At 51.0% G+C, this 26916-nt stretch overlaps 4 protein-coding genes and 1 non-coding gene across 5 annotated transcripts; 4 read left to right on the top strand and 1 right to left on the bottom strand.

Annotated features, from left to right (window-relative positions):
- Nucleotides 1-1008: 1008 nt before the first annotated feature.
- Nucleotides 1009-12265, bottom strand: LOC100897942 (homeobox protein Hox-B7-B). Its single transcript, XM_018641190.1, has 5 exons — nt 11871-12265; nt 9378-9465; nt 7732-7807; nt 7439-7617; nt 1009-1065 (listed from the first exon to the last, which is right to left on the bottom strand). Exons 1-5 carry the CDS (start codon nt 12263-12265, stop codon nt 1009-1011), a joined length of 795 nt encoding a protein of 264 aa, XP_018496706.1.
- Nucleotides 12266-17831: 5566 nt separating this feature from the next.
- On the top strand, nt 17832-19455 carry LOC100907625 (alpha-aspartyl dipeptidase). Its single transcript, XM_003747850.1, has 7 exons — nt 17832-17983; nt 18131-18196; nt 18278-18410; nt 18506-18671; nt 18773-18860; nt 18978-19098; nt 19222-19455. The coding sequence occupies exons 2-7, from the start codon at nt 18131-18133 to the stop codon at nt 19365-19367; spliced, it is 720 nt and encodes a 239-aa protein (XP_003747898.1). The 5' UTR covers nt 17832-17983; the 3' UTR covers nt 19368-19455.
- A 1565-nt stretch (nt 19456-21020) lies between these two features.
- LOC100897796 (uncharacterized) lies at nt 21021-24439 on the top strand. The gene is made up of 5 exons (XM_003747867.1): nt 21021-21366; nt 22422-22601; nt 22778-23196; nt 23362-23621; nt 23717-24439. The coding sequence occupies exons 1-5, from the start codon at nt 21111-21113 to the stop codon at nt 23892-23894; spliced, it is 1293 nt and encodes a 430-aa protein (XP_003747915.1). The 5' UTR covers nt 21021-21110; the 3' UTR covers nt 23895-24439.
- Nucleotides 24440-24638: 199 nt separating this feature from the next.
- On the top strand, nt 24639-25637 carry mRpL23 (mitochondrial ribosomal protein L23). The gene has a single exon (XM_003747849.2). It carries the CDS (start codon nt 25107-25109, stop codon nt 25563-25565), a length of 459 nt encoding a protein of 152 aa, XP_003747897.1. The 5' UTR covers nt 24639-25106; the 3' UTR covers nt 25566-25637.
- Nucleotides 25638-26515: 878 nt separating this feature from the next.
- LOC114828466 (U4 spliceosomal RNA) lies at nt 26516-26654 on the top strand. Its single transcript, XR_003777132.1, has one exon. It is a non-coding gene; the product is annotated as a U4 spliceosomal RNA (small nuclear RNA).
- The last annotated feature ends 262 nt before the right edge of the window (nt 26655-26916 follow it).

Below are 26916 nucleotides of genomic sequence, written 5' to 3'. Positions count from 1 at the left end.
CTTAAGAAACATTGCGTTTACTAGGTTTGAGATCTTAGACGTCGACTTAAATGCTGTGGGTTCGAACTCGTCCGTCTGAGGTCCGCGTTCTCAACTTCAATTCAAGTTTTCCGTCGTCATCACCTTGCTTACTTAAATATTTTGGTTAAACTTCCATCATTATCGCCAGAGCTAAACTCTCCGTATTGATCGTTGCTTTCTCTTCTTTGTATATATTATTAATGATATTATTTCCATTTACTTATCAGTATCGTCATCAATAATGATCTTCGAGTCGTCACCAATAGCCGAAGTCTCAGTACTCTTCCTAGTTGATACCATATCTCATTCCTTTTCGACGCCTTCATTAGTTTTCGATAAGGTTTGATTTGAAGGTCCTGAATATCTTTTTTCTTATCATGATAATAGAGCGGTATAGAGCGAAATCTATGTGGTAGGTCAATTATCATCAGAAGAAAAGGATAGATCGCTGCATGGAGATCGACTGCACGGAGGTCAGACTGACCGCCCAGCCGGCGAATCATTAAACCGGTCGATTGACTAGCGGACTGGATGTGGTGAGATTGATTCACTATGACATTTTATTCTCTTATTTTTGATCGTATCCCGCGCGTCGAAGTCAGCTGATTTCATTCAAAAGCTGCGTCGAACCCGTCGCGTCAACCCTGTGAACGTACACACGCGAGTTTCACTTTCGCTCCTTCTTAAGCAACTCGCACTCTTTGGAATAGTTTCCTTCTTGACTCTTTGTTCGTTGAACTCCAGAATTCGCTTTTTTTGGTAGAAAAGAGGTTCGACTCTCTGCTGAGGAGGCATCTGTCGCTGTCGGGGTGTCGTGAAACAAAACCGAACGAGTTTCAAATCTCCGGAATCCTTCCGGAGAAAATACACGTCGAAAAGTCGAATTATCAAGGGACAGACACACAGACTGCCTGACTGAATTACTGATACGAATAGACGAAAGTGAAAGTGGTAGAGCTGGAGACAATTCGTCAGTCCTAAGGTCGCTCACGTCTCACTGTACTCCGGCTCGAAAACCTCTTCGTGAGATTTTGTCTTGCTTTCCTGAAATCGAAATGACGTTTTCCGTTAATTCCATATTGCGGAACCCCATTTTTTTGGTTCGCCTAAGCAGTAGGAACACTGAGCCCCGCCCCCCTCCCCATACGGCTTCGGGTCCGCGTGTCCGGATCGTTCGTTGGACAGGTCAGGGGGCTGGATTCCTTCTTCAGCATTCGCTAAAGCGATCTTCTGCACAGTCCGGAAACCTCTGCGATACAGTCAACCGTCACCTTCTCGAACACTGATGGGCACCCTCCTTCTTTTAGGAATGACCCATTCCAACACCATTCCAGGTGCGATTGCTCGCGGAGATGATCTATCTTGGAGACTTGAGAGCCTCATGCTCAACAAACCAGTTCCTCCGGTTAAACCTATGCCAACAGGCTACTGTTTCGGGAAGTTAGTCGTCACTGACAGCACTAGAAAACTGCACATTGGAGTTGGAATGCTCGTTCATCGCGTCTACTGCCTGAAGCACACAAACTGCGATTAGCAGCATGCTGAGCGGAGCGTCTGTCAGGCTGGAATTCGGAGCACTGGCTTTTCTCATGACGACCGACTTTCTCTTTGATCTTCGTCGGATCAGGCTTGTTCTCATTTACTCCCCGGAGGATTCGCATCCTTTCATTCCCAGTTGACGTCGTCCTGTTCTACTTCCTCAGCTTTCCGGAGTCTCGGGATAAGATTCTCAACTGTCTGCCTGTCTTCATCTTAAATATTCCATGACGATACCAGATATCTGTATGCATCAGATGTCTATCTTTCCTCGCTAAATGCGCCACTGCCTTCAGGAGTGCTGGGCTCATGAGCCGTTGCGTAAGCTACTGACAAGAAGCATCGCAACGAAGCGATCCAGACAGATCGAATAGCGAAGCCACAGTCAGAACCACGAGAAATATCTACGTCTGGAGTCAGAGAACACTCCATCCCATCTATCGGAGACGAGGAGCATGCGCAATCAAGCGCCTTATCTTCAACAGTGTACGTCGACGATTAATCAGAGAGCCACATTGGTTGTCGTTCTCGATTCTCGATATTCGGTGCGGCGAAACACCCACAGGAATGTTTTTGAGGTGTCTGGCCGCTCGGAACTCGGAGGAAGGATCAGAGTTCTATTCCTCTGAGATGAATGACGCGTCCGTGCTTTTTCCCTCGAGGTCGGCTGGACAACTGAAGATTTACTCGGCCTTGTTGACTAGTCACAAGCAACAGCGTTGAAGCGTTGTGAGGTTAAATGGCCTCTGGGTAGGGTTCCCGATCGATCCCCACACGAATAAGCAATTCGAGAGGGGAAAATATGTTTGAGTCAGGAGAAACAACTTCTCCTTAGATCGGAATGGCGCAAGCATCTCCTTCGGTAGTCCGGGAGCGGTTGTGACACCCAGAGCTCACAGCGCCGCCGGTCGAAGCTGCCGCCATATCATTTTGGGAAGGCCTTCTCTCTGTTCAGCGGCTGCTGCCGCTGCTGCTATGAGAGCCCAAGGCTCCGCCCCCCCTACGACGATGAAGAGAAGGAATACAAGAAGCCGAGAAACAACTCGCGCGCCTCTATTCGAATTGTCTATCTGCCCGGCTGACTGTCTATCTGTTTGTCGGGGGTTGGGTTTGTTGGTCGATCGCTTGCTGACTCGCTCGCTTGCTCGGGAGCTCGTACGGTGGGTTGCACTGCCTGGCTATCTATGTGGCCCCAACTGGACAACTCGGATCGGAGAAATCTCGCTCCTCTGCTCCGCTCCGGGGCGCATTCCGTACCAGCGGGAGAAGAGTCTCCGAGTCAATTGCATCTATTGCGGCGGCCTATCGCAGCTCGAAGTCATGAGAGGACTTCTCTCGGCTTCGGGGCCACTGCATGCCAAAGGGCCGGGTGTTTACTCGATATGTTCATGAATGGCATTTGGAATGCTCGTCCGTGAATGAATGGTTCGACGTGCGAAAAACTCGAGCCATTCACTCCGCCAGACGTCAGAGGAGAGTCCTTGAGAATACGCTTTTGCCGCCAGAACTCAACCACGCTGGATCAACACTTCGTGGAAATTCTCGAGAACGACCCTCGAGTCGCCATCATAATATGTTTTGTCGCTGTTCACTCCGAGGACGGGCTCTTCTATGAGAGATGCCATGGTAGGAGCGGGAAGAAGCGTATCGAATTAGAGAGTCTAGGGAACTTCACTCGAGACACAAGCGACGAGAAGACTTCTAGACTCCGCATGATTCGCACGCAGTATGTACGGTGAAAGCAAAGATTCGATAATGATCCAGCGACCAAATAATACAACGAGAGAGACTCTCGGGACGCTTCATGCGGTAGGGATCGCCTCGCCGACCATCGTGCCCGGAAGGTACGCAACGAGGAGCCCTCATTCAGAAGAAAATCCCTCGAAGGATGTGTAGATTGAGCCGACCACTGCAATCGAATTAAACTCCGACTCGATCTCGCTACGAAGGCAGCCGGAGGTCCGGAATCCTGCGAATCGGGACATTCGAGGCAATTGAAAGACTCAAACTTGCGCGTTCCGGGCGGGCTCCGATGGCCCACATGAGCATTTATGCTCCAAGGGAAGAATGCGGGGCTGACTTTGCCGCCATGCCATCTCCCAGGAGTGTTCAACGAGCTGGTAAGATATATTTCTCGGTCGGGAGCGCGAATATACATATGCAGAACCCAAAGTGGTTGAGGGAATTCAAGATGCGTTTTCTCGAGGGATGTACCATACTCGTCCTCCAGCCGTCTACAAGTCGACCGCACGTATGAACCATGAGGAAGCACCGTCGATATCTTCTTCGGATCCCTCTCATTGAACTGGAAGCAGCTCGGCCGATGTTATCCGGGTTGACGGACCGTCGGATAATTCAGGGAGCATATCGCATGCAGATCCGGATGAGCCGAATGGACGTTGACGTCTGCTGATTGTCGCTGGCTCGAATATCGTAGCCAGCTCGTTTTTTCGAAGTCCCCTCGAAGTCGTAATTGACGACTACGAATTTAAAAGAAGATTAGGTATCCGACCCGGGGATCCTCACGTTGCTCGATCTGCGGAAGATTCATTTCGGCAGGACTCCGGAGGTACCGGGGGGGGGGAGGGAGGACTGATTGAAGGCACTGCGTGCTTAGTGCTCTTCCAATTCTCGAGATGAATTCGAGATAAATGCAAAGCTCATCGAGGGCAGAGCCGCGTGAAGTCTGCAAGCCAGGCGCGAGCAGCTCCGTAGGCTTATTTCTCGCAGGTTGAGCATCGGCCGAGATCTCCAATGCGTCCGGGAGAGCGTTGGGCCAAACTTGATGCTGCTTCGCGAAGCTTACGGGGCGAAGTTTCCGCCCTTCCATTCCTTACTGTAATCTTTCCATTCCACTGGAGATGTCGAATGCTCAATATCTCACTGAACATGGGGATAAATATAGCCCGTTCGGAGAGAATGAGATAGATATGTTTCCGACCTGGCGATTCCGACCTGCTCCCGCCTCCTCTATCGTGGAGACTCATCCGGCGAGAGGGTTGTAGCTCGTGATCTCCGCATGGGTAGAATAGCCTGCATTCATTTCCTAGTTTTAAGCTTCGTTGCTAGACTAAGAATAATGCCGCGACAGAATTCGCAAGAATATTTTGGAGGCTTGATTTTACAACCCCAAGGATGTCCCTGGACCAGTGAGTGTAAAATGACGATTGCTGCGGCCGTTCGTGAAAACCTGAATCACCCCGGAAGCCATGATATGCCCGAGAGGAGCAACCGCGGTGTTGGTGGCGGTGGGCAGAACTAACCGCGTCGTTGTGGGTCATCTCGTCGGGAGTTACATAACTGATTCGACCGCGGATCAGGCCGCGTCAGCTCAACAATTCGTTGAACGGGAGAGAAAACGACCTCTAGTAGCGATTTCACCACAACGAAGAGCAGCGCGATTTCCTTATTGGGGTAGAGAGCCTCCATAGATCGACCGGGAACTGCGTTTTATTGCTGCTTTCGATCGAAATTGAGGAATTCGTTTCGTAGGAATGCTTAGAGCTTCGAATGAGTCCTTCTTGGAGCATCTATGGCTTCAGAAGGGTCTCTCATACCGCTTCGATACTCCTACAGCTCCTCCGAGATATCCTCTCGTCTTTCCCGCAGCCTATGCCGATGATATCACTGCCGTTAAAATGTTGATTCCAATAAACGATTCACGTAAATATTCGAGCTCTTAACCGATACGCGCTTGCGGTCACTCGAGATGGTTTCCGAGCTTTAGCTCGAGATCCATCGGAGCCGAATCCGGGGCCGCGAAATCGGAGCAAGGCTAGGTTCGAGCTAGATTCCGAGCGATCGAGAACACCGGAGTGAATATGAGCTCACATCAGAGCTGAGAGCAAGATTGAGCTGCTGGATCTCTTTGAGTTAGAAAGCTCCAGTGGAAGCGGCTTCAGCCGTACCAAGCGGTGACAGCAGCCGAGGCGGAACCAGCGAGATCGGAACAGTGAGAGAAGACGCGAGTGAGAGCCTCAATAATTTACAACCTACGGCTGTTCGGCTTCTCCGTCGGACGGGAGATTTACGATGGCTATATGGGGGTTATATGGCCCGCAATGGCAACATTATGCGGACTCGTTCGCTGCTGCCGGGCTCCTGGCTGCCGCTCGCTCACTCGCCTGCCAGCCAGCCAGCACGCCTGCTCCGTCCGCTTGTTCGCCCGCTCGGTGTTTCGTTCACCACCGTCGCTGCAGCTGCCTCCCAAGCAGCGCACTGCTCAAGCCGACCTGGCAGCCTGCCTAGCAGAATCCACCAGCGGCCACGGCCGCCTCGGAGGGCGAGGAAGAAGCCGTTGCTACGGGGAAGAACGACTCCAGGGCTCTTTCTCCCCGTTCCCGCCTTCAGTTCTCTCTTCCTTCCTTCTGCTTCCGTCCTGTCTCTCATCCCTGGATTATTTCGCGAACGGAAAGACTCACTCAGTCTGTCGGTCGGTGTGTCGACGGGGACGCAGATGATAACTAAGAACCATACGATTGTCGTTCGCTTTTTCCCTCCCTCAGACTTATCCTTTCGTATCGCTGCTGCTTTCCCGCTCGCCCGTCTGGAGCCCGACTCAGTAAATCAGTCAGTATTTCCTGCGGATCCGAGATATACCCAAAAGAGCGAACGCAAAGCAGAAACGAGACGCAAGAACCGAGGAACGATCGAGCGTTGCACGATTAAGGGATTGCAGCTTAAGAGAAACAAAGAGAGGGAATTGACTGAGCGAGTAGGCGAGCGAAAGAATTCGGGTGTGTCTTTATTGGAAAGAGGATGTCATTAGATCCTCCCGATCGTCTTCAGGTATGTTACTGGTTGTACCCTCTCTGAACGAGCCTGCTTCATCAACCTGACTCGCGAGTTCGTAGAGGGAAACAGTCATCTGTTCCTAACGGCATCCCCCTCTATGGTCGATAAAAGTCCCGTTACGAGAGAACAACCTCTTCACATGGTCGTTGTACTTCTTCTGCTTCTGTTGATCATTAGGCGGTTCTGAGCGACGCGGAGCTAGAGCATCGAGTGGAAACACCATGACCCAGAATGACCTAGTACGATACACCCACGGCAAAGGATTCGCGAAGATGCTCCATTCATGAGAACTCTATTCTGGGGAATGTCAATCCGATCGATCCCTCATCAAAGCGTCATCGCGTCTCAAGGGAATTCCGCATGTCGAATCCCGACTCTGACCACGGAGAATCAGTCATTCTCTGCGAGGAATAATTGAGAAAACTCGTCGACTCCGGGGGCCTAAATTGGGGGAGTGACAAACGTTTTGCTAATGTCAGCAGATCAGGGGCAAAGGCTTTTGCATGTAATCTGAACTCTGAGTGTCGTCTTTCCCACGCCGATTTCGGCTGAAGCTCGTTCGGTTCGCGAGGGGTGACAAACTCTATGGCCGCTTAGGGCCGCTTGGGGTAACGGTATCGCCCTCCGCGGGGTGATCCTCGACCGCGGATCCATCTCATAAGTTAGCATTCACTCGAGTACCACCCTGCAGACACCGGTTCCACCCGCACGCCTCGAGTGAACGAGCCAACAAGCAAGCAAGCAAGCCAGTGAGCCGTCCAGCTACCTGTCTGGAGTAGGCTTACAGCACGTTGCAAACATGTGCTGTCTATGGCTTTGAAATCCGCACTCCACGCCATTGATTATCGCCACGCCTGCTCGCAACAACAGCCCACAGTGTGCGCTCCATAAAGTTTAGATGCGTCGTCCCTGGATCACCGCATAAGGCGGGTGAACTGAGTCTGGTTTCCCTTGATCTAATGCGCTTTCGCCGTCGGAAATAATCCCGACCATAGAGGAAACCACTCTGAGAAGTGGAAGGAAGCGAACTTGCCACGGAGCTCCTCGCTTTCGACTTTTCCCTCGTTTTCGTTCGACTTCAACTAACCTTTTTCCATTTCATGCGCCGATTTTGAAACCAAATTTTTATCTGACGCTCGGTGAGACAAAGCGCGTGCGCGATTTCAATCCTTCTCCTACGGGTCAAGTATCGATTGAAGCGAAACTCTTTTTCCAGTTCCAGGGTCTGAAAACGCGTGTAGGTCTGACGGCCTCTTTTGCGCTCTGCTGAAAAGATTATTCCCGGGAAACGTCAACATACTGCTCATTCGAGCATATTCCTGCGGATCGACATTTGATCGTATCCATCGCTGCAGTGTGAAACCTCATTACTCGACTCACCGAACTGACTTCTCATCCAAGGATACAAGAGGCTGCAGTCTTTCGACGATCCTTGGTCGCTATTGCAGTCTTCGGGCTGAAATCAAAGAAATCCTCCGTAGATCATCTCTCCGCATGAGTCAGCTGGAGAAACATTGTAACCGGAGTCCGAATGCTCCCCGAAAAGTATCTCTTCGAGCGATCAGTTTCGGAAAATGTGCCAACGAGGTCGTCGATTTCATTCCCGAAGAGCCATTCGGGAATCTCCAAACATTCGGTTCCGGCACGAACATAAGAGAGATTTATCGGCTCGTTCCCCTAACGAACGAGCGCGACGTCTGCCACATTACTCTTCCAGGATTGTTTATGAAACGAAGACTTGGTTCACACTCGTGAACACAGTACTTAGACGATTCCGGAGAAAATAAAATGAAGGTGAACCTGCTTGCGATTGCGAATTCGCGAGAGCGGACCGATCGACTTTTGAATCGGAGCCGCGGTATTCTCCGAACTGCGGCTCGCGGTCAAAAAGAGATGGAACGTTGTGCACATGGATGTCATCGTCACAATCATAGCCCGTATCGTCGAGCATCCATCCACTGCAGTCTAGGAGGATAGGTCGGCCGACAGATGGACGAATAGAGCCCGAAGTTTGCGAAGCTATCGGATGTTTCTCCTTTGAATCTGCCTCCACCGCATTGGACGCCGCGGCTTCCGGCGCATTCTTCGAGGCCAAGCGGACGAATCACTTTTCTGTGTCTCCCCTTATGTGGAATCACTGCCGGGGGATCTGCGCGCACGCCCTTTTTAAATTCTTTCGAATCAGCCGAAATGTTGCCTGTCGAGCAGTCCTGGAATTCCGTCGACGTACTTCTATCACCCGTCACTTCCATTCTTTCAAAGTGGTATGAGCTCTACATCTATCGCTATGCCCGTCTGTCTTTCCAAGGACGTGAACCTTCCTCCCCTTTCCTCTGTCCCCCCCCTCGAGTTGCAACTTCGGTTAGGAGGCGTAAGCCTATCGATCTCTTCGTCCTTCTTCCGCGCACCACCGTCGCGAAGACCTCTTCTCTCTTCGATGTCCCCCTGTTAGGGACTCCTTCACGAAGGACCTCCGCTCCTCCGTCGGTATTGGTTGCTAGAACGAGGACTTCCAAAAGTATCCCCTTCCTCATACCGTGAATATTATAATTGGAGAGCGTGCTCGTCTACTTTCCGAGCATCCTCAAATTGCCCGTTCGTCAGAGACTGCTCGTATGTTTAAGGCTGTTCTTTCTTTTCGCTCATTCCCCAAGATGAGGATAGGACAAGGCTCCTTCTGAGTGCAATCATACCAGAATCCGACGTACCAATACGCAGTACGGAATCGTCTATTGAAGCTCTCGCCGAAGATATTTTTCAGTCTTCTGGACATGAACACCTGATTTTCGGCTCCAATGTGGCTCGCTCATCAGAGACTGCTCGTATGTTCGAGATGGCTATTCAATTGGAATATTCACGCATGTGATATCATTCTGTGTTCATTGCCATATACTGTCCCACAAACGCTCGCAATCGACTCGGAAATGAATGAGATGGACTATCCTTCCCTCCGACCATGATTTGATGGAAGCTTCGAATCGATATTGCTGGCATAAACATGAACCATGATTTTCTGAACGTCGTACCTGTTGCGGTGTGAATTCGCCTCCAGGCGGCGGTTGCTGAGGTGGATAACACTGGGGAACCATACTTTCCGGGGTCCCAGTCGAATGCCTGGAAATTCAGTAGCCCTCAATCAAGACATAGTTAGAAACTAGAGGATGGAGTGTGCGGATCTCGCCATTACGGGTAGAAATCGCCGCTGTGTAGGCTCCGTAGATTCCCGCTGTGTAGAGCTCGTTTTGGACCTTGCCCCCAGGAGTTTGCTTCATGACGTCGAGAAGAATCACAAATTATAGTCCACAGGTTGTGGTCCACAAATTACTTTTCGAGAGAGCTGTAGTTGCAGGGGGAAATTCACGGAAGAGAGTTCACATAATCCCCTTTTCAGAGCAGAGCGGAAATCGAGGGTTTTTTCGAAAATCCGGGATTAGTCGGGCGCTTCGTTCTGAAGGTCCCAGAGAAAGATTTGAAAATCGCGTTCATAGACCGCAATTTTCTCTGAATGATTGTGAGATCCGAAAACGCTTGGGCTCAATCTGGTCGTACGAATGCGGAATGTGAAGTCCCGCGGCACGGAAGCTTCCTCATTCTCTCCCGGGTCTCGGTACACGAACCGCGTAAAGCTCATCGCGATCATAGTCTACGACTCTCTCGCATTGAGTACGCAAGGTGTGGACGACGAGAAAACGTCAAGAACTCGTGATGGCAGAGTAGATAGATTGTCCTAGTCTCTGACGCACTCGTTGTGACTCGGCTCCTTTTCCCCACAGAGCCACTGACACATGAATGAAGCATAAGAATCAAGGAGCGACTTCGGAAGTTCTCAGGGGTCTGCGGAAACTCATGTATTCGGAAATCGGAAGTAGAGTCGGGATAGCGGAGCACGATGGGGAAGGATGATGGAGCTGGGAGCAAAACCCGATTACTCCCCCTAGACATTGAGACAGCAGCGCTCATGTCTAATTTGAACATTCGAGTCGACTGTCCCAGTCCAAGCCATAGGCGAGAATCGTCGTGCCTTCAGCGCAATTCCCGAAAAACCTCGAGGAGGTCAGGGGTGTTTCCCGACCTCCGCAATCAAAACAAAAATATCCGCATGTCCCAAGACAACTCCTCCGTTTCTGCTCTGCAGGTGAGTTCCATCAGAGACATGACGTAGATAATCGCCGCTCATGTTCCAATCCCATTGCTCTCATCGAAGGTCAACCCTCTCCTGAGTCGGAGTCCTCGAGAGCTCAAGGGAAGTCTTGGAAGAAGCCAGGGCTTGAGCCGTCGCTCCGATACTGCCGTCCGTGATTCAGTCGAAGAAGAACTTGACGGAGTCCGACACGCTCATTTCCGATATTTCTTCCGAAGAAGTCAATGAGATTCATGCGGTCGTATGTCTTGGCATGTATCGCCGTAGCGGGTAAGTCATTCAGCTAAAAGGCCGAAACTAAGGCTTATACAACCGGCCACGGATGGTGGGAGGGCATGCTCGTATATTTCGTGCTTAGTGGCCGCCAAACAAGCGGTGAACCGTGTACAAGATCCCATCAAATATTTCACAGCAACGACCTCATCTTGTCGGGACTTGTTTACTTTCGGAAGTGACCAGGGCAGGAGATCGCATTCGGAACGCTATCGTGATCAATGACTTAATTGGAGTGTCGCTGCATCGTCAGCGCCAACGAGAGTCCGGTCACAGAACAGAAATATCATGCACTTAAATGCACAATCCTAAAACAGAACGGAATCCAGCGATCGATATCCTCCTTCCATCTTCCACTGATTAAGAGCTCAAAGAGAGAGTGACTTTGTTCCACAAGACTCTTCATACCTATACCCTATTCGCATCGGTGGCGAGCCTGATCAATGTGCGATGAATACTTCTGGATTTTATCCACCTGGTGAGCAGAAAATTCGCTCCCTCTGAAGGGTGGAGATAAGCTGAAGTCGTTCCACACACTCGCTCCCGTATCAATTCCGAAAAGCAGTCGATATAAGTGACACCGACGATTGCTGGTCATCACAGGGGCTCTCCGATTGTAAAAGCAACCTGTGCGGGGGCACGGTAATGAGCGCCTTTATGCCCGTTTTGGTCCTTACTCGGCATTACGATCAGTTGTCTCGGGGGACGGGACCAGGGCTACCCGCACTCCGTGCCACACAACTCGTTCAATGAGCAGTTTCGACGTGAAAACGTCATTACCCAGGCTTAGCTCTCCAGCTCGGTGTAGTCCGTCCTCCACCTAGCCGTAAGTTGTCGCTCTTTGCGGTCATATATCCATGAACAATTCATTAGGTCAGAGGGCTCCAAATCGTCTTTTCGATCAACGCAAAGGCGCAAGACATTGCCCCTTAGCTAGTGGTTATGTCACTGACCTAAGCTCGCCCCTGTATTTTCCCCCATCAAGAATCGATAGGAGATACGGAGAAATTTCTTCGAAGTACATGGAGACGCTAATCGTTTCCATTGACCTGAAGCGACGAGCAACACCACGTTGTGATATCATTGACGGTACGATAATAAATACCTCTCCCATTCATTCGGTGTCGCCGGATAATACGGGCTGCCGGGACTCAATGAGCTGCAAGTCCGATCCTCGTGCGGCACAGGTGGCACAGCCGAAACGGGGTAAGTTCCAGCGCTGGTTTGTGAGCTTTGCGGCGCAGCTAAGTCGTTGCAACACAGATCTTCGCTAGAATTAGACAGGGCGTCTTCGGTCTTCGGACAAGCGTCGAAATACGGTGTCGGTTCGCATGGAGCACATGGCATTTGAGCCATGTACGAATCGGCGCGGCTATCTCCGTATGGCGTTGTTTGAGGCTCAAATTTTTGATAGTTCATGTAACAGCGGTAGTTCGTGTCCTTTGGAGGCTCGAACCGCCTCGGCTGTTGCGTCTGGTAGTAGTCGTAGTACGAAGACATCTTGCCGACGTTGAACTCGAAAGTTGGCACTCCACCAATCACTTTTCCACTCGACCGGAGTGACCACGTCAACTACACACACGCACCCACTAAGCAGGAGTAATTCGGAGTACGTCCACCGCGTCGTTCCGGTGATACTTTCAGTGTCACGTATCGGGGTGTCGATGGGGTGAACGGTCACGCAGGACAACCCAGATGAGGAGGCGTGAATTCGAAGAGAGATCGCTCTAATTGAGCGCGTTCATAGCTTCCCGAGAATCGTTTGTCGAGGAACCAAGAATTCGATAAATAATCGAGAGACGCAAGCGAAGGCAAGCGGAAAACAAATAGGTGACGAATTCGATTGGAGAGCAGGATGAAGAGTACGATAGAGGGAAACTCGGTTGAGAGACTGCTCCGCACGAGTTCACGACAGCATTGCCCGAAGAGTTGGTAAATAACTAAATTCGCGGCATTTTGACTAGAAGATTGATCACCGAACACTCCGGAGCACTCTGAAAGTATCCCAGTCAGCTTGCAGTAGTGGCGGACAAACCGAAGCGCACGTCACATTTCAGCGTGGCATCCTGCTGTCGTCTTGATATATCCATTAAATAGATATATATTCCTATATAAGAGAAAGTAAGAAGATATCTCAGCAAGGAGATTTGCGAGCTGACGGTCGAAGGCGGCGCCTCCCGAAACCTCTCCTCCATGGGCGGGTCCAGGGGCCCTAGTGGGGTGTATATATGTGCGCGGAGGAAGATATATATGTGTGTCGCAGTTACCACCGCACGTATGTATGTTGTCTAAATGTGTATATATGTCGCTTGGTAGTGGTTGTTGGTGCTTCCTTGCCCGGTCCGTCCGTCGGTCGGTGTGTCCCCACTTTCGCTCTGTCCGTCCGACTCTCCGTGGATGACCCGGTAGCCTACCAGCCGGCCAGCGGGCCGGTCGGGCGCTCGGCCCAGCCCGCCGTCCGGCCGCTCATCCTGTCGGTATATGTAAGTGCACACTATCAGTGTCTATATTATTTCGACGGATACCAGGAGCAGCCGCCACCGGTTGATGGTGCTTGCCCCAGCAGCTGTCTTCTCACAGTTCTCTGAGTCTCCTTCGTGGTTCGGCCGACTGTGCTTCCCCTATCGACTTTTCTTGTTCCGTTCGTTCGCTTGGTGCGACGAGATGAGAAGCGAGCCGGATCTCTTATTACTGCTACCGGAACAATTTCCACCGTTGCCTCCAGGCAACTTGACAACAACTGGCAGATTACCGTCTCCACCACTGAATCAGGAGCGAACCCGGCGGCACTGGCCTCCTCCGATATCCGGTGCATGTCTCCGAATTTCGAGAGCGAAACTTCGCTCATCTCGCTACCCTTCATGCCGAGGAGCTTCCTCCATCCCTGTGATTGCGGATCCGCACATTGGGACGTTCCTCACGGAGACACTCATCAAGTCGGGAACGCATGCTGATGACGACGGCCGTCTCATCAAATATTCATAATACGTCGTTATTCACAGCCTCATTCATACCTGGGTCGGGGAACATCGGATCGACGTCCGCCCTGCTCGGAAGACCAGATAACTTACACATGTCACACGCCCGTCTTCATTCATCGATCTGCATGATTGTTCTGCGCGATAGCAAAACTCGAACGAAACTTGAAAAATACCCGAACGAGAACAAGAAGATGGGGATGGGAGTAAACAGATTCCCACATTCTATGGGGATTAGAGTCGGGATCATCTTCGGACTATCTTCGTGTCGACACTGAGTAATGCAACTGTATTGGGAGGATTTTGGAGAAGTTCCATCATGTTCCGTGCACTGAACTCGAAAGGGGGCTTCAGAACCATTGTAAACGTTTGTTCTACACAGCTCCAAGGCTGGAATGGTAGACGATGTCTCCTCATAAAAGTCTTTGGCCGGAGCTTAGCCTTGTTTATTGTGGCCACCCAACAGCCGAACATCAAGCCTATTTGTGGCACAACAATTGTTCCATGGAGCTTTTTCACGGGCTTTGAACGAGCTCGTAGCATCGCCTGATTGTGAGGCGACGAATTCAATCGACTCATCCAATTAGCTTAACATGATAACACTCTACCTTGCCCAATGGGTGCACCGAGGGCTATCGACAGAGAGGAGCGAACTTCCTAACTCTTCTGACGTGGGGGAATCGTTTGCACGCAGCTCGCGGAGCTGCTCCGCACGAGTATGAGTGCTCGAATCGCTTTGCATACGGTTTATCCTGCGCGAGAAGCGCTCTCCGGGAAGTTTACTTTCTGTGGGACTGGGTGGAGTCCATTCACGGATACCGGAGTTAGCGTACATCTGATATTTCGTCCTAAATCGATCCAGGAGTGGAAGTATGCCAGAGCGGGAAGCGCTGCCTCAACAAATAGGATGCTCGGCGGTGCTCCCATGAAACACCTCGTCTTGGACCTACTTATGAATTTGTCGGGTTCGAGGGAGTAATATCACGCATGCCCGCGCGAGCTTGCGACTGTCGGAGCACTCTGATGGAACTTATTCCCAGGTACTGGACATGGATAAAGAAAACTATTCCCTCACAGCATGCCTCGGTCAGAGCTATCGGGGTAGTATTTCGCTGCGGTCTTGACAAATGAATGCCAGTGCGTAAGAGCGATACATCCCTTCCGAATACGGAGCTGATATCTGCTCTGACGTCCCCGACCCCCATCAAAAAGCGAGGACGACGCTACGGCAGACTTTCCTGACTGCTACGTGTAAAGTTTTGAGGACTCGCAGCCCAATCCAGTGATGAAGACGTCCTTCGCAATGAAGTGGGATTCTCGGTAATCCGAGAGCGTCATTTAGTCAGTCTGCTGGTTCTGCTTGAGCACAATTCCGAATGGATCACGGCTCTCTCTGTCCCTCCGAAACGAATTATAATCTGACGATTGGATCATGCCCTTTCTGTTCCCGAGGAAGGCCCCCTGGAGAAAAGGATCCGCAGCCGGCGATGCGAGCATTATAATGTGAGCATAATTATTGTTGCCGCCGGTAGCCCTATCATTTAAGCCATGAACGACATTGATTCTGCCACCGATAATCAGCGGAGAATCTTGATTCCCTTTCCTCACTGCCACAGAAGTTCCACAAGTTTTCATTGTTTCTCGTTCTTTCGCAGTGAGCTCCTATTTTCGCGAGCGCTAGGAGTAGGAGGTTCGTCTTCTGTTTCAGGACCTGGGGTCGGGAAAGGAACGGTGGCCTCCCCCTCTGAATTGACCTCTTCCATTCTTTTCTCAGCTCCCCTTCCAGTCCTCCAGAGACCGCTTGGGATTATCACACGAGCGCACCATTCAATTAGTGAAACCTCACTCCTGACAGAGAATCTTTGTCAACGTAAGACGCAATGTAAGTGCTTCTCGATCAGAGTCTCTAGCTCGCGGTGGTCCTTCCGCGTCGAAGTGGGTGCACATGGAAGCCGCGCTCAGCATTGGCGTCGGCCGACGCCGAATCCTTCTCTTCCGTCTTTGCGACCGTTAGAATCCAAATACTGTATTATCATTGTTCACTTCAGGACCCGTCGAGATGATTTCCGTATACTATGAATAATCTCCAAGACTCCAATTATGTGAATCAGTTGGCACTCTGTGGCCCTCATAGTTAGCATGTGTGGCCATTCCTCGAACTTATCCTCGAATCCGGCGTGAAGTCTGCCATTCAATATTCCACATACCCGGCATGGGTAATCGCAGACCGCAATCCTTCGAATGCCCACAAGATGCTCGAAGTGGATTGAAGCTTTCTAATGTATCGCGCGAAGAGCCTGAAGACACCCTCGGGCCTCCGACCCTCACTGTGCTCTCTTTCGAACCGCCCACCAGACCTCCTCTCCCACTAAACTTGCGCCATCTTGCTCCGAGTGCATGGTTCGCCTCCCGAACGCTTGACGAATCATTCCCGGCTACCTTCGAGGACAGAGATCGGATCGGTTTATGTATCTTGAAGACTATCGATCCGGTGAATCTAGTCACGGGATCCGAATTCGATGATTTGGATTGCAGTATGCTGATTCTTATCGCTTCGTGATGAGCCTAGCCCTGAACCCACGACCCAGGGGCACTTCGGGACCCGGCCATCGACGATCATTGGGAACCAGAATATCCTCCCGTACGAGAACCGCAGGGTTTCGGGTCCATTCACAGTCGGGTCGAGCTTCCGAAATGCATTCCTTTTTCTACCTATTCCGGTAGCTCCAAACTTCCAAGAACGGCGAACATTTTCCAAGTGCGGTCGAGCTTCGCTCACACTTGGACTCGTTCTCGCTGGAAACCCCGAGACCCTCCAGGAGGGCGGATACGGAAACTGCCCAATCGATGGAGGCAAACGATACTCCCCGCATCCCGGTTCTCCATTGTCGACCATTCGCTGGTTCCGAATGCCTGCAGCTTCCATCTCCAAGCTTCAAGCTATGCTCCTCGTGGAGGTCGTACTTCGTCCATCCATGGGAAGCACTCAAGGTGCGAAGAGCTCTTTGAGGAACCTAAACGTTCCGCACAGTTTCGAAGGAGCCGCATCCAAAATTATCATCTGCGATCCCGGAGTCGCTCCGCCGACAGCTGCCAACTCATATCACATGAGCAATGTGCCATCGTAGCCTTCTGATCGACATTCTGATCAAGAAATAGGGGTTTTCGCGTTGTGAGCAACCGGTGTCCTCCGAAATCCCCCAATCAGCAACCCTGCGTCCATCGCGAAGGAACAGGGCCACTGTTGGAATCGACTGGCTCAATCAATGGAAGCTCAAGCTCGAAGCTTAACCGTCTGGGGTTGCGAGCAACAGATCACGGGTTATGGGGGCGGCTATGATGTTCCGCGGATGGGAGCTCGCATTTTTTTCACGCGAGAAACTTGCCATTTCCAATTATGAGAAGGATACTCTCCGATTCCGCATACAGATGAGTCCCCTGAACCCCGGGAATGTATGGCTGGCTCCCACAGGGAAGGAAGAGGTTCCAAGATGTGCGCGGGGAAGACATTCATTATTCTAACCCCGTCAAAGGTCAGGTCCCGACATTCGACACGTTTTCTCGGATTAGGCAACTAGCTCCGCTCGTTTCAGAATCAGGCTCTGAGATTGGATACGGACTAACATATGCATCACAGCATCGCATGTTGCGATCGCCAATGAAAACCACGAAGCATTCCTTATGTTGATGCGCTGCGGCGCGGATCCTTGGGGAATAGATATTGCATTTCAACAAGAAACGATAGTCGCTCGACTCCTTTCGAATCGGTTTTCCCTCGGTACCATTTCGACTCCTCGGCTCCCGAGCGATCAGGAAGATTCGTTTTCACGGAGTGGTATACCCTCATGCATAAGTAGTGGAGTCGGCGTAAGTTTCGAGCACCCGCCAGGAGCATGAGCAGACGACTCTGTCCGACTTTTAAGGAGCGCGCTCCTCCATGTTCCGTGTCCCCGGAGACGGACGGTCTTTTCTCGCCTGAGCACATCGTCTGTCGGGCCAGCCGGTCTGAGGACAGCGTGTGATGTGGCAGCATGAGCCATCTATCCTGAAGTAGCTGTCGGGATGCCACAGACCTCACGGGCACTAAGACGCCCCGCGATCCGTTGCTTAACTCACGTCACTCTCTCAATCAGCTGTTCATGTGGCGCCGGTGGCAGTAAGAGAGGAGATCGAGAGTGCCTCGAATCAGCCGCACGTTGACCCCCGCTGGTGTTTGCTGGGATCGTGAATAAAGCGAAAAGTGAGCACCAAGATGTTTCACTCGGCGGAGGGGGTTCTCCTTCAACGTTGCTTCCATGGGGCGCATCGAGTTTTCTGTCACCATCGCCTGCTTCGACCGATTCTCGAGGCGTATTCCATTGAGCTAATTCCTCCTTTCGATTGACAGATGCGTAAACTCCTCCTTCTATCGAATTCGAAACTCCATGGGGAACCTCGTTTGGAATTCGCCAAGGTTAGACGCGCAAATCAGGAGAGGAGAAGACCTATGGACTTGACGCAAGACTTCGTGATGACTCTCTGTCATTGTTTTCAGGACACGATAATTGCTTCCTGCAAGAAGCACTGTGTCTCGGACATCCTCTTCGTGCCTTACGCTTTGAAAGATCATGACGAATACACCAAGATGATGACTGAACCCCTGGCTGCCATGGGCTTCACTGTTCGTGGTGAGTCAATGAATTGGATAAGCACCGTTGATCTCTTCACTTCGGAGCTTTCGAGCGTCAGCCGAGTGTCGTGTTTTATAGCATTCTTCTCTCAGGCATCCACACCTTCCCGTCGCCGAAACAAGCCGTCGAAAAGGCCCAGTGCGTGTTCGTGGGAGGGGGCAACACGTTCCGGCTTTTGAAGGAGCTCTACGATAATGAACTCGTCGATGTAATTCACAAACGAGTTATGGACGGGAAATTGATGTACATGGGAGCAAGGTATATCAAGTATATTGCTTTCTCTTTTCTGATCGGACCAATTAGTGAGGCCTGATTCACCAGGGAGAATCTGAGTCGTCTCAATCGAGCTGAATTTGCAGCGCCGGTACCAACGTTGCGACGGCCAGCATACACACAACCAACGACATGCCGATCGTCTACCCTCCGAGTTTCGAGGCGCTGAATCTTGTGAGTCACATCGAACAGATGATAGATCGCCGTAAATCGTCCGAAAGCCATCGCGGGGCCGGAAATGAGAAGAGGATCCCCGGAAACCTAACTCTCTCCTCCTTCCCCATTTGAAAGGTCCCTTTCAACATCAATCCGCACTTCGTGGACCCTGATCCGTCCAGCACTCACATGGGAGAAACGCGCACTCAACGCATCCTCGAGTACCTCGAAATGGGCAACAACCGGCCAGTTCTGGGTGGGTTCCGATTTCGTACCAAGCGCTAATCGACCCGTTTCCCTACACTCCAGGGAGACAAATCCTTAACTCTCGACGATATGGGGGAAGGCGTAGAAAAGCCTCACATTCCGTTCATTACAGGTCTGTACGAAGGCTGCCTGCTCGAAATTGAGGGGAACAAATGCATATTGAAAGGCAAACGCGGTGCCAAATTATTTGCTGAAGGGCACAACGACGCGAAGGAGACCTTCACTGACAACCAGGATATAAGTTTCCTTCTCGGATGAATCACATCATGACGAGTTGTTGATTTAACGAGCCACGATGGAAAACCCGCTACTGAACATATAATATTATAATATATCTAATATCGTTCGGACGACCGATGTTCTCTTTCAATGGAGGTTGTTTGATGGCTTAGGGTGATCATGGTTGTTGTTACCCGCTCCTTATCTACTCGTTCCGATCGGAGTCAGTCATCAAGAAGCTCATTTAATCAGTAATTAGGGAGAACTGCACCGACTCTGATTTTCGTGATGACTGATTACTAATCAGTGATTAGTGTACCAGAACGGTAAACCGCGTTCGTAGCGGGTTTGAGGCAGCCCCTCGCGGTCCCGGTTGAGCTCTTGCGTTCGGAGTCGTGCCCCATCTGGCAGGAAGGCAATCGCGGTCTGACGGGGAAGAATGATATCTAGGCGAAGAGAAGGAGGAATCGTAAACCCGCCCGCGATACTCTTCCTGGGTGCTGTGACCAGGACGTAGTTTTGTGAGGAACAGCGTGCCTAACGGGTGCTCACCGTCGCATCTGAAGCGGTGTCAAATGTGCGGGAAGCTCAGCTCTGGCAAGCCACTCCAAATTTGTCTGGCCGCGACTAGCGCGATCGCCAAGGAGTACCCTTGCGCCTGCTCTTGAACTCTTGAGATCGACCTGGAAGATCGGAATATATATGAGACATCTCGCGAGTTCTGCATTGTTTATCCAGCCGGAACCAAGACCAGATCCTATCTTTGTCTATCCGCAGCTGAACTGCCGCGCCGCTTCGAAAGTGCCACTTCCCAGCAAGAGTGCATCATCATTCCGCTATAAGGGTTTGCATCGCGCATATCCGAGAGCCGAGTTCGATGTTCCTATTTAGTTCTTATTTATGAGACTCCGTGTGACAGAATCCGATGTCCTAGAACGGCGTTTCTCGAGGTGGGGGTGGGACAATTTCCTTCCCTATAGAAGCCTTAGGGAGGTGGGACACGGTGGGGCGCGAGTTAAAACTGAGTTGGGGCCTAGCGAAAAATCCTTGAGGAACACTGTCCTAGAACCAGTAGCGATATCCGGGTGTTCGGCATCCGGGTCGAATACGCGTGATTACACGTTTCCTGGGTCCCATAAATCCCTGCTAAAAACTCAAAATATGGGAGCTTCGTGAAGGACTTTGGAGGTCGTGGATGGGATCCGAGGGATTCCTGGGGAATTTCGACTTTCCGTTTCCCATTTCGACCGGAGTTCAATCTCCCCGGAGCAGAGTATATCCCTACAGACTGAAGTCGTGTCCGTACTAAATCGAGATGCGCGGGCAGCGAGACTTCAGTAAGCCGTAGCATTCGTGCCTCGCAAGAGTCCCGAGACCTCAATATTCATGTGATGAAGCGCTCACTTAGCGACGGACAATAGCTCCTCACTTTCCGATTTGAGAGCAGAAAATCCAGAGAGCGGCGCTGCCCGGCACTGAAACTCGGGCGAACTCATCAATGGCTATCGCTGTGCCCCGCCATTTCTTATCGGCAAACGTCGCAGGGAGGAAGATTTCCCATAGATCAGACTGTCATCTGCGGCAGAAAATTCGTTCATTCTCTCCCGTCCCATGAACTATGGATAAACTGGCCGCTGCCGAGCCGCGCTGGTAGGAAAGCTGCTGTATGGAAACGTGTGCTGGCGCGTGTGTGGGTTCGACTCTCCTCTGCGCACAAGGCAGCTCCTGGCTCTTCAAGTTGCGACTCGAGCGTCGCACACGACACGGCCCGTCTTCATTTCAATGACGAAAAACCGTAGTTCTCGGCGAAACAACAAACGTAAACCGTCACCATGTGATTCCTCAAAAGACATCGATCAGCAGTCGCTGAATTTCGCGCTCAGTACGGGAAAAGCTGTGGAAGTTCGAGCATCGGAAAAACTCCAAGCGACTCGACTCTGCGGAGATTCTCTGGACATCGGAGACTTCACCCTATGCGACTTGATTTTCGATGGCGGATCTTCGAGAATCTGTTTGCCCAGCGAACTCTGGGAAAATGGTTCGTATTGATTCTTCTTTCCTACACTTTTACTGTCTCGTGGTTGGAACGACGACGGGCCGAAAGAAAGCAGTCCCCGGCGTCGTTGAATGGCTCGGACTGTTTGCCGGTAGTGACTGACCATCGGAATCGGGGTCATATGCGGAGGGGAACCGGCTTTTGTTCTCTGGATCGGCGTTGTGACATTTGCAATTGCCGCTACAATTCGCTGAGTGCTGATTTCCGAAAGCAGATTTTCGAAAACAAGATTCTCTGAGAGGGTCTATGGCACGGCTTTCTCGAAGCTTCGCCGTCCAGCCGAAGCCACGTATCGCTCGTGGGCTGCTCGTTGTTGCTAGCGATCGCAGAAGACAGAGCAGCGGTAGATCGTCGGGGGAAGTTCATGGGAATCTATTGCGGTCGGAGCGATCAGTGATCACTAGAGTCGTCCTCATGCATTTTCTCGGCCTGGCGGACATAATCGGGTCATTAGGCTTTCTACACCGTTGGGAACTGCGCGGTTTCTGGATTCTCCTCTTTGAGTCTGTGCATCGCTGCCTATCGCAGTGTCTCGAAAAGAGCGACAAGGACCTTTGGGGCCCATAGAAACGAGAGAAACGGTCGAATCTGTGTCGAGTTCACGTAAACCGTAAATCAGCTCTCGTAATGGAGCGAGCGCCACGCGTCCGGGCTGATGATCTTGCCACATTCCCCCGAATGCACCCGGAGTTCTTCGACGAAGAAAGCATCCGAATGCTTAACAGAATAATTGAAGCGACGAACGAACGTCGTCTCTGGAGAGAAACGAGTTGGAACTTATTAGCATCACCTCCTGTTCAGTATTATACAGGCCACGTGTGCGAGTGGACTCAATCAATTTCCGTCTCAAGGTCGTCACGAGATTGATGAAATGCATCCGGCGGAAGCTTCGACTGCGTCTGTCTGACGAGCAATATTCCGTGGAATAATTGGAGAAATGTGAAAATCATAAAGCTTGGTTGTAGGACTTCGAGTGTATGATCTCCCTTGGGAATCTGTAGTCTAAAGTAATGCTTGATCCCCCTTCGGAATTTCAGAAATCATCGAACCGGTTGCTCATTCGGTTTTGCACCTTCTCTTCGGTGCAAAGGATATTACGGATGACTGTGACATAGAAGTCCTTCATCAAACGCCATGGTTAAACAGCGGTCGACACGCTGTAATCGTTGGGGACCAAGGCGGAGGCGCTCTAATCGTCGATCTCAGCAACGACGGTGGTGAGTATCTCCATCCGAGACAGTTGTCTCCACGGCACTTCCCGTGACCTCTTGTCCCCACCCACGTTCCGTCGCCCATGTGGATGTGTCTGATGATTCCAGACACCACGTGGAAGAGCTCATTGCTGGCAGAAAAATCGAGGGACTTTCCTTTACCTTCTGCCTGCCGATTGCAGATCATGAAGATCACACGCCCGCGCTCGAACTGCAAGAAGACGTTCCTGCGAAGAAATGCCGCTTACCGAGGTTCGCCGTTCACCAGACGATGGCAACGCTTACGGTTGTTTTCTTCGTCCAAAACGTTGACAGGGACTCTTTAGCCGTGTCATTCTGTACCTGCAACTCCTTACTCCGGCTCGAATTCAGCATGAGTTCAGAGCACCACACGACGTACCGCATCGTTCTGGGCCACCCGTCGATTGAAGGCTCACTGTTGTTCCCCCAGAAGATTCGTTTCGATGTTATCCGTGACACCCTCGTTGTTTATCTCGAAAAAGCTGAAGACCAGCACAATCTTTGGACGGAAATCGTCGTTGGTGCCGGTGGAACCTCGGAACTGCGAACTTTTTCCCTGGTAGACGAATCAGTTGACAAGGCAAGTTCTCAGCCGCATGGAATCACTAGACGACAATTCAATGAGATTCGAGATGGATTATTATTATTATTAGCGATAATATTCATCGGAGGCGAAATTTTCATGGTGGTCCCGTCTCCATATATTGAATGATTTCCTCACCGAGCATCGATCGGATCTTCGCAGAGTTGTGATAGTTGCGCCCCCGTCGGAGGCGAGGACATCCAGAGACGTTTCAGTGCACCCTGTGAGTCGCTTTTCTCGAACGACGGTTGTCGAGGAATTCTGAAGAACCGGCGACTGTGTTCGAGAACTCTGAGCGAATGTTCGGAATCTATGGAGTTCAGCTCGTGGGATCTGTCTGAGAGTCTTCGAAGCTCCTCAATGCAATTCGACGACGCCAAGAAGGTCACATTCAATGAAAAGGTTCTCGAAACCAAATACAAGTGAGTACATCTGTTTCGTTTCCTACGACGGCGACGATGGGGGAATCGAGCCTGGAACGACGACTCACCGAGATTTGTTCCGTTCTCCTTCGCAGACCGGGCGGGATCTCAATCAAACGTCGCTCCCAGAGGACACGATCTCTGTCCGACTCCAGTGAAGATAATAGTGATTCGGTCTGTGATGATCTCCAAGAGAAGCTCAGCCTTGGTTCGAGACACGGGAGCACCAAGGAGGAATTTTTCCGCTTAGATATGGACGACAGTAGAGAGTAGATAGAAAGCAGTGTCCTTCCGACAAGGAACATCACTTCAAGGCCTGCGAAAACCGAACCCGAGGAAACTTCTACCTTCCCATGTACGCCTATGACGCTCGGATCGCGTCAGAGCTCCGAGCGTTGCAGATGTGCTTGGAACAATATTCACTCGAACTTGACTGACATCCAAACTCTCGAGATCGACTCTGGAAGCGCCCGCTGCTTTTCAATCGAGCCAGACTCGATGTCCAGCAGATCATTGGAATTGGCACTCTACTTCTTAATTTATATCCGATTGAATACGCGACCGAGAAGTATTCCCGTTGAATGTCTTCTCCTCAGCTAAGCAGATCTCCTCTCAGGTTCCGTACGCTGTCTGAAGGATCACAGCAGCGATCGTGGTTGGAAAAGATTCAATTGTAAAGCGCCGGAGCTGCTTCGAGTCGATCGGAATAGTGCGGATAATTTTTTTTTGCACAGAGTTCAACTTTCGCTCCCTTGCGTCCAGTGTATTTTTCGTAAGTTCTACGGAACAGACTTTCAATACAGTTGATCTTTAAGACTCGGAGCCCCACATTTCTTTTTCGTCAGCCGAAATCCGTTCGGAAACTCCGGAGAAAGCCGGGAAATAAAGATTCAAGGAAAATCATGAAAGGGTAGCATCGGCCTTCACTGAATAGCCGTCCATCGTCCGAAATGTCATCGATGACGCCTCCGTGAGTGAATAAAATTGGGCGTCCCGAGGAAACTCCCGTGGAGTCTGCGTCATTTGACAGAGAGTCAAATTCCTTGAATACAAGGTCCCGCCCGCGGCATTGTCGAGCCTTGCCATAGGGTCTCCTCGCGGCACTCGGAAACCCGGTCGATGGGACTTCCAAATGAGCTTTAAATTCCAACGACCTTCCCTCAGTCGGTCGGAAAAGATTCCTTTCCGGATAACACCACATATGAGTTTACAATATTAGACGAATCCCGGAACCACGGGCACTGCCTCCAGAGATGTCCGCTGAGCTTGAGGTCTTTAAGGTTTCACAAATCTACGTCCCACACAGGGCCTATCGACCCTCTGTGTGTCCTCCCATCGTGATCCACACCTTTCCGCGCAGAGTTGTGTTGGGAGAGCTCGACAAAAACAATAAACAGGAGCCGGGTGTCCCCCTACGAGCTTGCGAGCATCGACCGTCTTTTTCTGCGCGGCATCTGTGCAACTGAATCAGGAAGTCGACTCACAATGTCGACGAGGTTGTATCCCCTCTACAGGAGGGGCAATCCTCAACGACGGGTTTTCCTGCCGAACTTCTTCATGAAGATCGTGAAAAGTAAAGTCGATATTCCAAAAAACATGGTGAAATTCGAAGTGCCACTGCAGATGACTCAATTCGACGTCAAAAACTACCTGGAAAAGATATATAAAATACCCGTTGCTCACGTGAAGACTGAAGTGATACTCGGCGAGATCAAGCCGCAACGGTGGAAAGGATACCTCGTCAAAAACGACGACTACCGGATCGCCACGGTCACGCTGCACGAAGGATCTTTCTTCGAGTTCCCAAAAATGTTCAAAGAAGATGCGATGGGTGAAGCTCTTGATGAATATGAGGAGGAGACAGAGAAGTTGAAGGAACTCGAACGGAAATATAAGCGAGTCGACCCGCTGCGGAAAGATGTTCCCGATTTCTTCGGCATTTAGGATTTTTAGAGTCTTGGGCTTGGTTGTAGGATCGTTGTGAAAGCAGTCAATACAATATACCTGTTTACTGAATGGGGAGAAGCTGTTTTTCTTTTGACATGTTCAGGTCTGTGTCATGGAATTAAATAGCGAGAAGATGTGCTATATCGTGCCCCGAATTCAAACGAAGCCTCCCATCAAACGGGAGCTCCTCTGACCATCGGCTCTGGATTCATTCACTCACGCATGGAGCGCTCGTCCCGGGGATCCTAAGTTTGGCCTTGGTCAACAGTGGAGTTACGGGGACCTTCCAGACTCCATTCTCGAGATTCCCGCGCCATCGCTACTCTCACGGTTTTCGTGTCGAAATGTCGCCAACTCCGAGATCTCACGGTGGATTCTCAACCGAATCTGTAGACTCCCAGCGGCGACCTTGATTCCTGATCCCTTCCGAAGCGTGCTCAATTCCGCTTGCTCACGATTATCTCCGTCTGCCTTGATTGTTCCGGTGATCGAAAAGGTGCGGAACGAGCCGATGTGGCGGGAATCTGCATGCTCATCGGCATGACTTACCAGGTCCATTCGAAAACGTCCCTGGAGTCGCTGCGTTGTTTGACGGAAGGATCGCCCGGAGACTGTACCTTGCAAAGCATTCCGCAGGTTTCCGATTTCTACTCGTGCTGCGGATCCGGGGAACACGGCAGCAACCGCGGCGAAGATCTCAGCTGTTCTGTGACGTCTCGGCTCGGCGACTGGCGACCAGAAAAGGCCCGATCAATTCGGGTGTCGACTCGCGTAGCTGGCGAGAGACCTTATAGAATCTCCTTTCTCCGGATGGACTCCCTTTTCGGTGGAAAAACACATCACGATCCCATCATGACTGTCGCGAACTTCGCCCTAGAGGTGGTGGTCATTAGTGGCGGCAATTGGACCAGCGAATGAATGTGGTCAGATTGCACGTTTGATGCCGCATCTTTGCGCAGAGGCGTTAACGTATCCAATGAGGTTTAACCGAGGAGCGTTTATTGCTAGTTGAAAACTTTTACCAATACCCCGCTGAGACGACGTGAAATACCGTCGGCTATGGCAATTTTTGCTGGTCGAAAGACCACCTTGAGAACTCGAAAATTATATTAGGTACCTGCATAAGTTTTTAGCCCTCTCTGTCGATCCGCGATATATCGGCTCCTGGAGGCCGTAGAAACTTCCCAATACATGCGTTTTGCGCGCAAAGAGGCCAGCTTTCACACAGACTGGTCAAAACTGTGATTGGACGAGCTGTTCTCGCGGAATCGCCAAAATACTGAAATTTTCGAAATTGGCAAAATTGACTTCCTGAGGTAAATTTTTCAAAAAGTCCGAAATCCCCCGA

This window comes from Galendromus occidentalis, unplaced genomic scaffold (assembly GCF_000255335.2).
Source record: "Galendromus occidentalis unplaced genomic scaffold, Mocc_1.1 scf7180000077525, whole genome shotgun sequence".
Classification (NCBI taxonomy): domain Eukaryota; kingdom Metazoa; phylum Arthropoda; class Arachnida; order Mesostigmata; family Phytoseiidae; genus Galendromus; species Galendromus occidentalis.
The sequence above is the reverse complement of the archived record's forward strand: the minus strand, read 5'-3'. Positions and strand labels throughout refer to the sequence as shown.